Source organism: Labeo rohita, chromosome 18 (assembly GCF_022985175.1).
Source record: "Labeo rohita strain BAU-BD-2019 chromosome 18, IGBB_LRoh.1.0, whole genome shotgun sequence".
In the NCBI taxonomy this organism is placed as follows: domain Eukaryota; kingdom Metazoa; phylum Chordata; class Actinopteri; order Cypriniformes; family Cyprinidae; genus Labeo; species Labeo rohita.
The window spans coordinates 31962695-31980814 of NC_066886.1; the positions used below are offsets into that span (position 1 = coordinate 31962695).

The window sequence follows — 18120 nt, forward strand, 5'->3', positions numbered from 1 at the left end:
TCGCTATATAAACTAGCAGCACAGGGACAGACAGAGCCTGGGGTATCTCCTCTCCCACATGATTTCTGATATAGAAGGACAGTTACTAAAGTACCTGTCTATTAATGCATCCATTTAAAAAGAATCCATTAAACCATTATACATTTCTATGCTGGTAGGTGCTAGTTCAGTGTTGTTTCATCAACTGTCTTAGAACTTTTTTGATCCTCTTCAAATGTTGACTACTATATAATAGTATATCAGATATTTAATATTAGTCTGGTGAGTAAACAAAAAAAATCATTCATTTCATTTAAATTGTATGCATTTAACATAATTAATATTGGGGGCATCCAAGTTATTTGACATATTTGAACTTTTTTTATTTGAAATAGAAGTGACAACACCAAATGAATGTCTATAACATGCAACAATTTCCACTGCATGTCAGCTTTTAGCCAAAATTTCTTCAGAACTTGTCTATAAATCATTAGTGGCAAGTCTTAGTAAGTAGATAGCACTTTGATTGTACTTCGTAGTCTTTGAAACAAACTGCACCATTTCCTGAGAATGAGTCACATGCATTACACACACGCCTACGGTATATGCATGTTTCTCATATTCTTAAAACCTTTTGAATTGAAGTCTTATGTTTTTCACCCACCACCCAAAGACATGCAGGACAGATGAATCAGAGACACTAATTACAGCCACTAAACATGTGCATATGTGAATGCATGTCTCTGTGTTTTAGCCCTGCGATGGACTGGCCATCCATCCAGGCTATTTCCATGTCCTAAAAAACTAAAAACCTATTGTGCTTTTAGTCTATTCAGCTCTGTTACTGTGTGAACAATAACTGACCTTTCTGGCGTCAAGTTTTTCTTTCCAAATATCCATTTTGAATATTTCATTTTAGCCTCATTATTTATATTGGATTTTTTTTTTTTTTTGGCACAAAATACTAAAGGTAAAGAAGTTAGTGTGCTTATGCAAAGTATATGCATAAGGATTCTAAACTTCCTGTGAGGGGCTGAAATCATGTTAAAATAATCGGTTTAAATAAAGTTTTAACAACAATAAAAATATTTTGCTACTTTGCAAGGCTGTAGCAATACTTTTGATTAGTGGTCATTAAATGGATCATTCCACAAAATCTGTGCCTTTTGCGTCCTTAAGTAATAATCAAACATAGATTTGATATAACAATTTTAATAAAATTTAATACAACAAAAAATAAATGTGCAGTTTAAAAACATAATACCATGTATGCTTTCATCAATATTACGTCAAAAAAAGTCAATTAAATATTATTTTAAATAATTTAAATAGCATTTATGCTGGTCCCTCACTATGAATTTTCATTTTCAGCAGGACTTTTAATTTGCAAAATGATATAAAAATCACATTTGCACAATATTCTGTATATAGTCTCATTGATAAGCAATGTTTTTGGCATAAGCATGCATTTTTTCTATAAAATATAAATCATTTTATTGGTGTTCCCTGATTTCATGATTTCAGCCCTGTTACAATCACCAAAAAACCCTTGTAAAATAATGCACATTCAAGTGACATCATTTCTAGGAGGTTACATCATCTCTCAACCAGGATTCCAACACTTAAAACACAAGTATGTTTCTCTCACTCCTCTATCATGCTCTATTTTTGATGATTTATGAGGCTTGACTGAGGGGGCGTGGGGCATCACACAATGTCCATCCTGTTACCATTTTTAAAATGTAAATTTAAACAATTATTACTTACATTTAATATAATCAACATCTACAAGTAAAATCCTTTCAAAATGTACAATATGAGCGCTCATGAACTTGACTGTTAGCTAGCAATCGTCTAACCCGTTACCTTTTTAAAGTAACAGGTTTTGATGTGGGTAACGGGGGTGACATTGATTAGGTTTGACCCTGTTTTTAAAGACTGTCTGTGTAAAATTCAAACATTTTAAAGGTCACCCTCTGTATACTATTGAGCTAATGCCTATATCACTCAGCGGCATATGAGTTTTAATTAAACTATAGGATCTAATAAAGCTTATGTTAGTAACAGGGGTTGACAAAAATACTAAAACATGAGGTAGAAAAATAGTCATACAATAATAAATTACATAGCCTGAGATGGTACAATGCAATTTCATGTCATTTTAAGGTGTGTTCATTTCATGGATATTTAAAAAATATAGATTAAACCTGTTTTATTCTTAATTTTTTCCAAGTGGAAAAGGTACCGATTTCATGGAATGACCCCTAATACTAAGCCATTCAAAAATGCTATTTTTATTAAAAAGTAAACTGAATATTGGGATGATAAATTCCTCTACAATAGCCTCTCGGAGTCTATGATTAATATGGCTGGACTTCGGGCTTCAGGAATGATAATTCCCATTTGCTATTTCGGTAAATGTAAGTGAAAGGAAATGACAACAGAAGCGTTATTATAAAATAATGCCTCATAATCTTCCCTATTCAAGCATCCAGTGTTTTTACGAATAAGCTGAGTGATATGCATGTGATGATTACCCAATCCAAAATTAACTTCTCATGACTAATGCATTCTTCTGACTCCTAGCATCTGCTATTTGCCAGCAGGCTACCCCTCAATCCCCCTCAAAAGTATTTCAAAATGTAAAAAAAACACGACTGGATCTGTTTCTGCCAAATGTGTGGTTTCCACTTTTCTTTTCCTGTAAATGTGTCTTCACTCAGAGCTGTTGGGGGGAAGCAGCTTAGGATGTGTTTTCTGATATTTCCCCATCCGTTTTTGGCGGCTGCTCAACTATGGTATCGGCCGAAGTGTCAATCATCGAACCGTTTTACTGTGTTTGACCTTGCACTGCAGCTGTCCGCTTTAAAATAAATGCCAAATCACTCACTTCATACTCATTTATGTGGACACCCTTCCACTCCCTTGGCGACCTTCGAATTATTTTCCAGTTCCTAGAATAACTCACCCTGACCAGGCTTCATCCTCAAACACCACGTTCATCCGTTCACGCGCTCATTTGTCTCTTCACTCACCAGGGGGTGAAGGTCAGAGATCATCTGCAGTAGTCTGAGCAGGTGCTGTCTGCCAGCCTGGTCCAAATGGGACATCATCGCCGTCAGCTCACGGATGCGGTGATGGATGGGCTCTGGGTGTCGTGGATACACAGATGGCAGCACTCTCAACAGCATGGCATTACCTATCAAAACCAAGCATGAATCAATACAGCACACTCCTCTTACAGAAAAATGACCACTGTAGCCATAACTTATGGCAAAATAAATGTGAAAAACACAATACATGATGAATTCAACCTCCAGCAAAGTTTAAAAAATTTGGACCGCGATGGAAATCTGCATGTCATTTCCCCTGCAACCCCTAAACGAGGACTGATTGTTGTTGTTGTTGTTGTTGTTTGGATTTTATTGCCCTTTGTTTCCTCATTAATATAGTTGGAAATGTCAGGCCTTGCTGTTTTAGCTGACACACATGTGGCAGAAATGATCTCACAGAGTAAAAAGACCTACAACACTAAGAGAGAGAAAATGATTTGTGCTGAACAAAGAACAAAAAGATTCAGAATTCTGAATTAAGTGAATTAAGTTCTTGATCTGGAAACAATCTGTAGCTTGATGAATCAGAAAGATCTCGGTTTGTAGTTTGAGCTCTGTGAAATAAGCTAGAAACAGATAGCGAAAAGGGGTGAATGGATGGCAGAGGGTTTCAAGCACAAGTCAGTAACCTCGTTTCACTATTGCAGTCCAAAAATCTATTTAAAAAAAACAAATCAGATTTGCATGCAGTGGAAAACAATCATGTAAAACTAAATTTGCAAAAGCCCTTTTAAGCAAAGATTGTGCAAGATCACTCATTTCTGCTAGATGTTATATAACGGGCCTTTGAAAAGTTTACTGGAAGATTATGATAAACAGACTTTAATTAATTAGTCAACCAATTTCCGTGAGCCAGCTTTTACTTAGTATCATAGTGAATGATTTTTACTGATCATCCACTTCATCAGAAACAAAATATGGTAGGAAACTCCCACCCAACATCAACAATAAATCTAATCTCAGCTCTGGCAAGCCATCTAAGTCAGGGCGGTCGGACAGCGGACATAATTCTGTAAACGAGATGTTTCATCTGGCTCAGGGGGGACATTTAGGATTGCAAAAGACCTGCCCACCTGTTTCTACACGCAGTGGGTGATGTTAATGAAGGATTAGTGTTATATATAACCTTTTATAATGAGACAGTCGGGATACGTTGCCCAGTTAATAGGAAATATCAAACATCATTCATTCACTTTTAAAGACCACATGTGATAAGAAATTTAATCTTTGCCAGGTGTTTTGGCAAAAGGTATCTTTATATTTCTAGAGAAATTTCAACCAGTAACGAGAACAACTAAAAGCAAGCAACCAAAAGTTATTCACAGAAAAGACATGAGTGTTTCCCTAGAGTCATAGGAGCAGAGATTGTGCCAAAAACACAGCTGATCTGACAAGATTTTATGATTATTATCATCTGACATAGATAATACAAAGACATTATAGAAAGTTAATTGTGGCATATAAGTGAATTATACAAAAAAAAAAATTATGTCCAAAATAAGACGTTTTACTGGAAAAGTAGGTAACATGTATGCCACTTTTGTTCTGACCACTTGAAAAAAACATTTTACAATAAATCACGCTACCACTGGAGATTAAATCTAAATGCAAAATTCCCTCAGATTATGTCAAACCTTGCAAATTATCGTCGTTACACTACAGTTGAGGTCAAAAGTTTACATACACCTTGCAGAATCTGCAAAATGTTAATTATTTTAGCAAAATAAGAGGGATCATACAAAATGCATGTTATTTTTTATTTAGTGCTGACCTGAATAAGATATTTCACATAAAAGATGTTTACATATGGACCACAAGAGAAAATAATAGCTGAATTTATAAAAATGACCACTGTCAAAAGTTTTTATACACTTGATTTTTAGTACTGTAACTATTACAAAAGGTTCAAACACTCACTGATGCTCCAGAAGGAAAAATGATGCATTAAGAGTTGGGGGGTGAAAACTTTTTGAATTTGAAGATCATTAAATTTAACTTATTTTGTCTTCTGGGAAACATGTAAGTATCTTCTGTAGCTTCCGAAGGGCAGTACTAAAAAAAAAAAAAAAAAAAAAAAAAAGATAATTAGGTAAAAGAAGAGAAATTAACACATCTTAATTCTGTTCAAAAGTTTTCTTAAAGCATTTTTTTTTCTTTCTGAAGCATCAGTGAGTGTTTGAACCTTATGTAATAGTTTCATATGAGTCCCTCAGTTGTCCTCAGTGTGAAAATATGGATCTCAAAATCATACAGGCATTGTTGGAAAGGGTTCAAATACACAAAAATGCTGAAAAACCAAAGAATTTGTGGGACGTGAAGGATTTTTCTGAAGAACAGCAGCAGTTTAACTGTTCAGGACAAACAAGGGACTCATGAACAACTATCACTAAATAAAAAACACAGCTGTGGATCATTCAGGAACAACATAGTATTAAGAATCAAGCATAAACTTTTGAACAGGGTAATTTTTATAAATTAAACTATTATTTTCTCTTGTGGACTTTATGTAATTGTCTTTTATGTGCAATATCTTATTCAGGTCAGTACTAAATAAAAAATAACATGCATTTTGTACAATCCCTCATATTTTGGTAAAATAATTAACAATTTGCATATTCTGCAAGGTGTATGTAATCTTTTGACCTCAACTGTACATTCTCAAATTGTTAATGTTAACAACATCAGATGCACATTTAAAACTGGAATATAATTTAATTTCAGTCATTTACATGTGTTTCATAAACACACAATTCTTTCTGGATTACAATCCACCATCAAAATTATAAGTTTTCCAGCTGCAGTGAGAAAAGGCTATAAATGATCCACTACCTGCAACATACTCACATGCGGCATAGCCTACAAGCCTAGACTCCTTCTTACAGACATGATGTAATGATGCAAAGACAAACAGTGGCATGCTTGTATTTCCCACGAAAACCTGCCAGTACCACTCAAATTAGAAAACATTATTACAAGCTTGCCGTTGTGAATCGGGGTAAGGTAAGGAGATTGGTGATTTGTTATGTACTTGCTCAATAATTAATTTGGGATCATTTTTAACCAAAAAAAAGTTCAATCCATTCTCAAAAAGATGATTTAGACAACTTCACAGCTGTTTTTAACTGTGTAATTATAGTCTGCACAACTATAAATGTATCATTGTATCTATCCTGAAATGTTCCCTTTAACTCAGCAGTAACACATTTTACAGTAAACAACAAAGTGCACTCCATGTACAATACATTACAAATATTGATTTCAAGGGAATGATAAATACACAGGTGTTCATTTTAATATTTCCTTCCTGCTCAGCCCACTCGTTGGGTCGTAGGTGTGATGTTGTCATGGAATACTGTGGCGTTTTGAAACGATTAGAGGACTTCATTGTCCGGGCTTTGCCGTCAATTGTGGTGTAGGTTCTGTTGGAATTTCATCATCAGCACTTTTCATTCCAAGGTGGCAGATTGACGGCATTAGCCAAAGCTGACCTTCCACTGTGTTCCCTTCAGACAACAAGACCAGTCATTCATATTTGTACTGTCCTGTAACCCTGCCCGAGTTCACATTCGGATACGCCTCTATGCTTTTTGCGCCGGACACCATGAAGTAAACGTCCTGAGTAGGAAACAGCATTACTGTGGGAAATGAGACACTGCGGGATGTGATCTTCATCAGCTGAAATTCATGCAGAGAATGTGTTGATGAGTAAACCTCTGACTGTTAATGGATTGATGACTAATGTAAAGCACACATTCTGGAAAGATTTGCTGGCATGCTGAAAAATCCATCTGCATTTTGTGTTGCAGACATATTAATGTCGACCTCACGAAGGTTACATGTCATGGGACCTTTCTGTTTCCATTAAACGGCACTTGTGTCTGCATGCATGAAATATATCAATCCTTTTAGTTTAGAAGGCACCAAATTATTTGCAGTTGGGTGTGGAGTCTTTGTTTCTGGGTAAGTGCGCCTGTGATTTGCACCAAATGACAGCCAATTTCTATGACCCAAACCCCAGCACCCCACAGGAAACGAAAAACAGAGTCTTTCTTACAAGCATGTTTTCTTTGTGGTTTATTATCCACAATACTCATTTATCACAAGCAAAGCTTGTGGACCCATTGTTTCTACCCAGAACAAAACCAAAATAATAGAGTAAATATTTTAAAGGGGAACTATTATGCTAAAATCACTTTTATAAGGTGTTTAAACACAGTTGTGTGGCCGCGGTGTGTTAAAACAACCAGAACAAGCCATTCCAGATTTCTCTCTACAAACAAATCATTGTAGGGAAAAAGTTCCGCCCATTTGTGACGATCTCCGCCCTATTAGCATTAACACAGTCGTAAGTGAGAAGCAGCAGTCCGCTATTACTGGAGATATGCATGTTAGCGCCAAAGAGGCATTACAAGTGCTGTATTTTGGGTCGCAAAAACAAACCTAATGGTTCTCCACAGACTCTCTCCATCTGAGCCGCTGAGGACACTGTGGTTTAATTTCATTATCAAAGGAAATGTCTCGGAAAAAATCGGTAAAGTCCCCTATATGTTTAGGGATCAATACCAATGCTTCATGCGCGAATATCAGCTTCAAAATTGCATATTAAAGCAATGCGAGTTGATCGCTTGAATTTGTCAAGCTCATAATCACAAAATTTGTGATAGCACGCGATGGCACAACGAGACCAGTTATGTGGTTATTTTATAGCGCTGTGCTCCCCGTCTGTGGAATTCATAAACACGCATTTATTATGCACAGTACAATCAGATGACTGACTTTTAAACCAATTCTGGTTCAAACATATTCAAGGCTGAACATCGCTACTGAGGGTTTCTGACATTTTCAGTGCGTGAGATTGTCTTTTGTTTTTGCCGGCTCTTCAAGCTCCGCCCTCTTCTGAAGAAGGGGTGGGGGCACCAGCTCATTTGCATTTAAAGGAAAAGTCCACATCCAAAACAATTCACATATAATGTCCTCACCCCCTTGTCATCCGAGATGTTCATGTCTTTCTTTTTTTCAGCCGTAAAGAAATTATGTTTTTTGAGAAAAACATTTCAGCATTTTTCTCCATATAATGGACTGATGTGGTGCCCCGAGTTTGAACTTCCAAAATGCAGTTTAAATGCGGCTTCAAACGATCCCAAATGCGGCTGTAAATGATCCCATCCGAGGAAGAAGGGTCTTATCTAGCGAAACAATCGGTTATTTTTATTAAAAAAAAAATAAAGTTCAAATACTTTTTAATCTCAAACGCTCGTCTTGCCTTTCTCTGCCTGAACTCTGTGTATTCTGGTTCAAGACAGTTACGGTATGTCGAAAAACTCCAATCATATTTTCTCCCTCAACTTCAAAAATCATTCCAAAATCATCCTACATCACTGCAGAAGTACCGACCCAGTCTTTGTAAGGTGAACATGCAAAGATCAAACACCCTTAACAAAAAAGGTAAAACAGCGATAAAGGACAATTTCGAAGTTGAAGGAGAACATGAGATGGGAGTTTTTCGACATACCCTAACCGCCTGGACAGTTTTTTCGGTTCATGACAGAGTAAGACAAGAAGAGCGTTTATATACTTTTTAAAAAGTACATAAATTGTATTATTTTTATTAAAATAACTGATCGTTTTGCTAGATAAGACCCTTCTTCCTCGGATGGGTTCGTTTACAACCGCATTTGGGATAGTTTGAAGCTGATTTTAAACTGCATTTTGAAAATTCAAACTCGGGGCACCATACAAGTCCATTATATGGAGAAAAATGCTGAAATGTTTTCCTCAAAAAACATAATTTCTTTACGACTGAAGAAAGAAAGACATGAACATCTTGGATGACAAGGGGGGTGAGTACATTATATGTGAATCTTTGTTTTGGAAGTGGACTTCTCCTTTAAAGGGACAAACACATTAACGGCATGTTTTGACCCTAAAAGTGCCAATTTTAACAAGCTGTAAAATATTATCTGTCAGGTATTTTGAGCTAAAACTTCACATACACACTCTGGGGACATCAGAGACTTATTTTCTTGTAAAACAGGTCACCATTAATATACAGTAAGCCACATCATTCAGTAATAAGAAAACATGTGAATAAAGTCCTACCAACTAATCAGGATTTTAGGGTTAAGTTTTTGAACCATGTCCTAATCAGCAGATCCTAATCAAGAACCAGAAGTTCTGGTTTTCCAAGATTGAGAAATGGACTGGAAAACAGAAGTTGAGACTAGGATTGCAGAGGGGTGGTAAATTCCCGGAAACTTCCCAGAAATGTTGAAAACTTTGCAGGATTTTTTGAAAACTTTGAAAGTTTTCCAGAAATTTTCCACTCCTTTGCAAACCTAGTTGGATTGGATTTATGCTCATTCCCAGCCATTTTAATGACTAGTGGTCACAAGATCACTGTACTTACAGTAGTTGCTTGTAAATGTTTCTGTCGCTGGATGCCCCAACATAATTTGTGAGCCCTAGCTTTTAAAAAAAACAAGAAGCACTGTCAGTAAAGACTAAAGAGATTCTGCCTCACAAGAGATGGTAGTGAGAGAAATATGACTATGAAATTAAGGGCTGGGGGAAGGAAAAGTCTGATTTTAGGGATATGTTTCAGTAAGGAATTTGGTATTACAGAAATTCCTATGACTTCTCCAGGCCACTATTTCAAAATTCACCAGTACTTCCCCTCTCAGGTCTTCAGCTTGTACCTCTTTCCCAACATCCTCCCCCAGTCTCTTTCTCCCTCTCTTACCAGGATCAGTACAACAATTTGACTACCCATACCTCCAACGAAGAATTTCTCACTGGAGCTAACTCTCTCTCCCCCACCTCTTTTTCTCTCTCTCTTTCTGAGCGCAATGTTTATATAGACCACAGAGCTCCTCTATCAGGCTCAGTTGCCTTTCAGCTGTAGTTCACCAAACAAGCAGGAGTCCAGCCAACCGATTGCTCAGCATCTAACCAGGAGGACCACCAGAGAGAAAAGAGACAATTATACACAAACACTCTGCGCCTTCTTCATATTCACACATGGCCAGCACATCCAAGTGGACATTCCTCCAGGCCATGTGTCTGGTGGTTTCGTTGTCCATGGCAGTACCTGAGAATTATGGAGAGGTTATCGAGGTGAGCTATGGACCCAGTTATTTTAACGAGATAAATTTCGAGGACCAGACGGATGGTGAGTAACCTTAAAAACATTAAATATTTCACTGTGATCAGTACTACTAGCTGTGATGTGCGTGCTGACAGGACAAATAAACTTTCAGCGTGTGTGTGGACATGTCTTTCAGCGAGGAGTTATATTAGCAAGGAAAAAGACAAAGAAAAATAAACAATGTGACTCACTGGGATCATTTGTGTAAACATTTGTGAATGCAGGGATATTCGCTGCGGTGTAACAGAATGCATGTGTTGTGTCATGACATTTTATAAATTAAAGTTTTGTTTTTTGAAGATTGTGTGTCGTCTTGAGTATACAGTACGTCTCTGACGACAGAAAAAAGTGGGGAGAAAGTAGCAGATACTTAGAAAAATAATCTGATTTGTTATTATCAACCAGAATGACCAAACAAAATATTTTTGATGATCATAAACTTTATAGCTTTAAAGATCATTATTTTTAAACTGAGTATTATATCTTATCAATGAAAAATTTCTCATAAAGGACCCAAGTCATGTTTTGAAGATACATGTCAGTGCATTCAAAATATTTTTAAAGCATGCATGTGAAGAAATAGATTTTGCATTTCTGTTTGCTTTGGTTTCTCTGGTTACGTTTCAATCAGTCATTTTTCTATATTCTATATGAGTTTTCCAACCATGATTTGACTGTTTTAGATGCAATACTTCTTTATTAAAGTTCACGTTATCTGAGTTACTGTACTATTGGACCATCGTGCACTCTCCGCTGCTAACCCTTCAAATTTAATGGTGTCACCTTAGGTACATATAGAAACCATGTCATCTTAACTCTCTTTTCTCTCTTTCTTTCTCTCTCTCCCCTGATTTTTCTCTCAGAGGAGACCCCCACACCTTCCCCTGAGCCCTGCAAAGCTCCAGCCTTCACTAAATGGGACAAGCTCTTCACAATGCTGGAAAATTCCCAAATGAAAGAGAACATGCTCCTGCAGAACACTGATGATATCATCAAGGTGGAGCTGCAGAGTCTGCGAGAAGAGATGTTACAGTTTGTGGCACAGTACAGCGGCTCTTGCGCATCCGCGGTCGAGAGCTCGGTCCGACGGGTCGGGGCTCAAACGGAGACGCGTTTGCAGAACGCGCTGGACCGTGTGCAAGAGGTCTCAACTGATCAGTACGCGCAGCATGATGAGGCCTTGCAGCAGCTTCTGGCCGCCAGCGTAAGCCAGGCTGTGCGGCTGGAGCGACTGGAGAACGGCTGCTTGAAATGTGGGGGAGGAGGTCTGGCCTCCCAATCCAAGAGCTTTCAGGCACGACATCTCATGCAAGAAGTGACTGAGACAGAGAACGGAGGTAGGCTGGAGAAGACTCTGGCAACCATCTCCACTGAGCTGCAAACCATCCGGGAACAGCTGACCCTTTACAGCAAATCAGTCTTTACAAACGGCCTTCCATCAGGTGAGACATCTAAGTTATCCCTTACCAAAAAGAAGTATACTTCAAGTTTATTTCATTAAGTACACTTAAGTAAAGTTCAAGTATATTATTAAGTAGTAAGTATACAAATGTCAGTGTGCTAGTAGTATACATGTAAGTGTACTATATCAATACTCCTTGGGACTAAATTGGCCCACTTTCTAGTATATAAAAGTATACTTTAAGTATACTTTAAGTATAACAGTAAACTTTGAGTACACAACTAGTTTATATATGTTTTATTATATATGCAACTATTCTAAAAGTGAACTTATAGATATACTGAATAGTTTACTAATTAAATACTTGTAGCATTTTTAGTACACTTTAGTATAGTCTCAGTAAACTACTAGTTTAGTAGTTTTATACTGCAAGTATACTCGTGAGTTTTCTTTAAGTGAACTTTACATCATACTTTAAGTACACTACTATGTCCCTATCTAGGTATTAGTTTGTATATATTTTGCTATATGAATATGTGAACATACAAAACATCAAAAGAAAGATCAGGATATCTACTTGTAAACAAAAACATTTTATTCGAGCTTCATGCATTATTTTTTTATAAACACTTGAATGTACGTAAGTTTCATAGATAATAATAAAAGAACAAATAAACGACATTTTGAACAAAAAGCTAAAAAAAGACTATGAATTGAATTTAGAGTGATAATCAAAATGTCATTATTACCTCTTCATAGGTCACATTTTATTCCATAACGTTACAGTTTTGATGCTGTTTAATGACTGATGGTCGTGTTAAAAACGTGTGAAAGCATCTGTTGTTTCCGTTTCTTCTTCGCTTGTGTTTTGCAAATTCTGTACAAAAGACGTGTAATATCGCCCCCTACCATATAACAATGAAAACATGGATTCTCAGAGAACAATATTGCTCAAATATATTTTGACTTTTTCTAAGTATAAGTCAAGTTAATGTCATTTTAAGTACATTAAGTACATTTCTGAGAAGTATACTAATAGCACACTTGAATAAACTTCTTTTTTATAAGGGTATAAAAAGCAAAAGTAGTCAGTTTTGCTTCGTTGTTGGGCAGCAAGTCAAATCTTGTCATCTAAATGATGCCTCAAAGTGTATGGAAAGGGTAAAACACATGTAAATTTGTTATAGGTTCTAAACAACAAAACACCATGCGCTGACTCCAACACCCTCTACAAGTATATTGCTTTATATGAGGTAATCATCTGAGCTCAATCTGGACAGGACTAAAACAGACTCCGGTTTGGTGCTGTAAATTTGCGATTTATGCGAACCACATGGTACGATCAAACCACTAGCCAACTTAGCTAACACAAACACAAAGCATGTCAACTCATACGACCTCTGAGGAGACCACCGTCACCTCAAGGTAGGAGGTTGATACCCTCAAAATCTGATAAATGTCTAACCTTCGAGCTCCTACTGAGTTGTAAGAAACAAACTTCGTAGGCATCACTTTGTTCAGTAAGACGGATACAGTTTCTGCTCAGATTAAGCTAAAAATGATTTAATCTGCAAATGCCCATGCTTATTGCATTAAATAGCTTTGTAGAGGTAGAGTAAATGAAAGACAGAGGGAGGTATAATTGTTAACAGCTATGCGGGCGACCACACCAAAGTGTCCAGGGGGGAAAGCAGAACCAGATGAGACTGTTTAGAGAATGACTTAGCCTCCTTCCATCCTCCCAAAGCAGGAAACCCAAGACAAATGTAATGAAAATATTGTAAGCTACGGTAGGAAAGGAGAGCCGCGGCCTGTCATAGCAAAGCAATCACCCATAGGAGAGAGAACGTATCAAACCCCATAACCAAGCTCCCTTCAGTCTCTTTCCGTTTTGTAAGCCTTCCACTGTAATTTTGTTTCCTCTGGTTGAAGGTTCTCTCAATGGTTATGCCAGCTAATCGTGCACAAAACTGGCCATCCGTATGAAACATGCTCATGCAAGCATGAACTTACAAAAGACAACTGCATCATAGTTGGGTTCTACCTAACCAGTTCTCCTCACATTTAGCCGTGAATAAAGATTAAAAGCATGAGGTCTCTTGATCTCTGTCGCTCTTTTGGGAGGCTCGGCAGGAGCAAAGCCTGGACAGGATTCACAATGACTAAATGTTTACAGTGTAACTCATTACCTTGAACTCCCATTAAAATATAAAGGATGTGCTGAAGATTACATCACAAACGCTGACATTTTAATGTTTTTATTTGCACTTCGTGTCGAATTCTCTTGAAAGATTTGTGTGAAGATTATTCAGATAAAATCATAAGCTTTCAGTGATGCAATCGTTGCACCTATTGATGGGTGGAGAGGCGCAGTGGTTCTCCCCCTGAAATAAATAGGAAAAGAGACATCATAACAGATTCATTCTGGTCCTTCTAACAATGAATAAACAAAGTTTGTGGAAACTGGATGCAAAATTCACTTTTACATAGTGTTTGGATATAAATGTGTCTTGGCAGTGTGTGAACACAACCACCCTACAATCATAAAAATCCATTCACTCTTTAATACCCAAAACAACTAAACTCATCTCAACTTATCTCACAATTATGACTTTTTTCTTGAAATTCTGAGTTTACATCTCGCAGTTCTCACAATTGCGAGTAATTAAGTCGGAATTGCGAGATGTAAACTTGCAATTCTAAGAAAAAAGCCCCAATTTGCGACATATAAACTTTTAATTCTGAGAAAATATCAGTCTGTTTCTCACCTCAGAACTGGACATTATAACTCACAATTGTAAAAAAAAAAAAAAAAAAAAAGATCTGAATTGCAAGATACAAAAACAGTTCTGAGAAAAAAAAAATCATAATTGTGAGTTTATATCTCGCAATTCAGAGAAAAAAAGTCAGAATTGCAAGTTTGTATCATGAAATTCAGAGGAAAAACTCAGAACTGCAGGTTTGTATCACTCAGTTCTGAGAAAAATGTCAGAATTGCAAGTTTGTATCACTCAATTCTGAGAAAAAAAGTCACAACTGCATGTTTGTATCACTCAAAAAAAGTCAGAATTGCAAGTTTATATCATGCAATTCTGAGAATAAAAGTCACAATTGCAAGTTTGTATTATGCAATTCAGAGGAAAAAGTCAGAATTGCAAGTTTTTATCACTCAGTTCTGAGAAAACTGTCAGAATTGCAAGTTTATATCACTCAATTCTGAGAAAAAAGGTCAAAATTGCACGTTCGTATCACACAATTCTGAGAAAAAAGTCACAATTGCATGTTTGTATCGTGCAGTTCAGACGAAAAAAGTCAGAATTGCAAGTTTATATCATGCAATTCTGAGAAGAGTCAAAACTGCATGTTTGTATCACTCAAAAAAAAGTCAGAATTGCAAGCTTGTATCACTCAATTCAGAGAGAAAAAAATCAGAATTGCAAGATGTAAACTCGAAATTGCAGAAAAAAAATCTTGCCGTTTTGATTTTCTGAGCAGTATGACGTCATTTTGCTCAAGCCTGACTGTCCCGTAATACCATATTTCTGCCTCCCTCAGCCAGTTGTGCGCCGTCCACCATTTTCTCCATGTTCAAGCAGCTGTAGCGTCAACAATGTCTCGTAAGCAATGCAGGTGTTTTGTAGTTGGATGTAAAAGTGAACATAACAGTCGCCAAATACAGAAAATCAGAAGAGAGGGGTGGAATGAGCAGTTATCATTTAAAGAGAAAGGCACCAAAATAGTTTTGCTTTGAACAGAGATGTTTTTGAAGAGGTAAAACGGGTGTTGTTTTACACAACTATTGAGGAATTTTAACCAAAGTGTTTTGCAGACATTTCTTGAAGACCCTAAATAATTAGAAAACCAATGTTTCCTTCAACACTCTCCCTTTCCCTCTCTCAATTCTTCTTCCTTTCCAGACTGTGACACTGGGCTGCTCTTCCCCACACGTTCATCTACAGCTCACGTCGAAGTCTCACCCAAGACACCCTTTCAGACCAGTGCCGCCACCATTTGCCTGTGGGTGAAACCAACGCAGGTGACCAACAAGACCATCCTCTTCTCTTACAGCACAACCGGCAATGCCTACGAGCTCCAGCTGGTGTTGAACGGACAGAGTGTCTTCTTTACGGTCGATGGCGAAAGCCATTTGGTGGAAGCTTCAGGGGCAGTTCAAGAGGGCCAGTGGTCGCACATTTGTGCAGTCTGGAGCTCACATCAGGGCTTGGCTTCACTTTGGGTGAACGGTCAACAGGCGGCAAGCTCTCCTGGAGTGGCTGAAGGTCATGAGCTACGCAGCAAAGGAAGCATACTACTGGGACAAGAGTATGGACGTTTGTTCAGGCATCTCAGCATCCCAGACACATTTGATGCGGAGCTGGCCTTCACAGGGAAGATGACCGGAGTGAACATGTGGGACCATGTTTTGGATTCAAAGCAGATATCCCAGCAAGCACGGCTGGACGGGAGCGGTTGTGGGATCCGTGGTAATGTGGTGGCGTGGGGCGTGTCTGACATTGAGCCAAAAGGGGGCGTTAAGCTAATATACTAAATTCCTCTACTGTCTTAACCACCTGAGCCCTGTATACAAGTCAGCTGAGCTCCTACAAGCACATATTAAGAACCTGCTTCGCTACACCTGCACACAACAATAGTTTTTCTCTCTTTAGATGTGCGGAAAATGCTCCCTCATAGGGAAAATGTGATTTAGGTTGAACTGGCTTTAGTCAAGCAAGTTACAATAGTTAAACTGCTGCCATTGGAGGGATGTCATATCATATATCTTTTATGATTATTATTGCAAACTCTTCTGTTTTACAAGAATGTTTTCAATTAATACAAAGTGGAGGGATTTTAAAAAATATATATATTGTGTATCGTCAAACTATTTATCTTGATTGGTAATGTTTACATTCAGATTTGACTTAATTTTAATCTATTTGTAATGAAATACTTCCATTGTTATATTTCCTATGCATTTCAAACTATATCTTGTGATTCATTTTAAAATATTTTGTTGTATGACTTCTGCTAATAAGTAACTTTTTTGTCTTTGGTTTGTCGTTTTACCACAAGATGGTTGCTATGTTTTTTTTGATGATGGAACTGTGGAAAATGTTTACAAATTGTGACTTTATTTTTATGTTTCCGCTGATGTGATTAAATGTATTATAATGTACTTTTTTAAGAGGCTAAGATGAATGTATAATGTACATAGATATTTTTCTGAGGGTTGGGAAAAACAAACCATAATAAAACTGTAAAACTAAGGTTCTGTTGAATGCAAAAGTGACCAAGAGGTGAGTGCTTTAGTTGACAGCACAAATGATACAAACTGTATGTTGTGATTCAATACATTATGATGGATCATGAGCCACATATCCAGTGGCTACATTCTCAAATTAAAACTGTGCAAAGATTTTACGAGTGAAAAAAATGTCAGTGAGAGAGAGTGGCCTTGTCCCAAATGTCACTTGAAGTGATATCTGTAAAGTGTGCGAGACCATAGGTTGTTCCATTCATCATTTTAGGTTACAGTACTCACAAACAACCCTTTGTAGCCCCTTTTCCACAAGCAAATTCCAAAAACTCCCATCTCATTTTCTTCTCCAACTTCAAAATCGTCCTACTTCACTGTTTTACCTTTTTTTGTAAAGGGCATTTGATCTTCTTTGCATGTTCACTTTATAACACTGGGTCAGTTCTTCTGCAGGACGATTTTGAAGTTGGAGGAGAAAATGGGAAATTTTTTGGGAGCGGCTGGGATCGTTTAGAGCCTTTTGAAGCTGCATTTAAACTGCATTTTGGAAGTTCAGACTTGGGGGCACCATAGAAGTCCACTATATGGAGAGAAATCCTGAAATGTTTTCCTCAAAAAACATTTTACTCATTTTACTTGCACACTGATGTGCAATAAGATTGTGTGTTTAAAAAAATCCCGTAAATCAGTTAATCAAACAGCATGGACCAGCATGGAGTGTCTTGTATTTTACATTTACAGCATGCAACATAACCAAGGATCCGGATGACACTGGTCACGGGTCAGCGTAAAACAGGAAAAAATCCCTGGCTTAGCAAAAGCACTCAGGCCTCAGACTGATTAGTGGATCCAGATGGTGGTAGGGAGACTGCATTCTTGAAGGGATATTACTAATAATGAGCATTGCTGGAGGGAGCTTGGGAGCCATTCAAAAGCTTTAATGTTTCAAAGATGCTCTTTTCCACCTCTACCTTTCCTGCTCCTGTAGTGAGTGTACACACCAGGGGAGCCGTGTCTCTAACACACTCCAGACCACTACAAACACTCACTTCGTACATCCGACATGACTTCAACACGAGACCCCTCTGCCGAGGCAACTACACAGTAAGGAAACATGAGAGCTCATGGTGAAAATGCCTACGTAGCTCAGAGACTAAATGATTGTAAAAGTTGTAGCTAGTCCTGCTGAAAAGAGCGGCATATGTTTTTTTATGGTGGTGGTGTC

The 18120-nt window shown here is 37.5% G+C and overlaps 2 protein-coding genes across 5 annotated transcripts in view; one reads left to right on the forward strand and one right to left on the reverse strand.

Moving 5' to 3' along the window:
- veph1 (ventricular zone expressed PH domain-containing 1) overlaps nt 1–18120 on the reverse strand; it is a 124462-nt gene that overhangs the window by 66748 nt on the left and 39594 nt on the right. For 3 of the 4 annotated variants that reach the window (XM_051135283.1, XM_051135282.1, XM_051135281.1), the window contains exon 5: nt 3015–3178. In XM_051135283.1, coding sequence (XP_050991240.1) covers nt 3015–3178 — 164 coding nt within the window. Of the gene's footprint in view, nt 1–3014; nt 3179–12862; nt 14023–18120 lie in introns of those variants that run through there. The other variant, XM_051135285.1, reaches the window with a different exon arrangement.
- On the forward strand, nt 9934–16905 carry ptx3a (pentraxin 3, long a). The gene is made up of 3 exons (XM_051135299.1): nt 9934–10260; nt 11100–11678; nt 15556–16905. Exons 1-3 carry the CDS (start codon nt 10110–10112, stop codon nt 16185–16187), a joined length of 1362 nt encoding a protein of 453 aa, XP_050991256.1. The 5' UTR covers nt 9934–10109; the 3' UTR covers nt 16188–16905.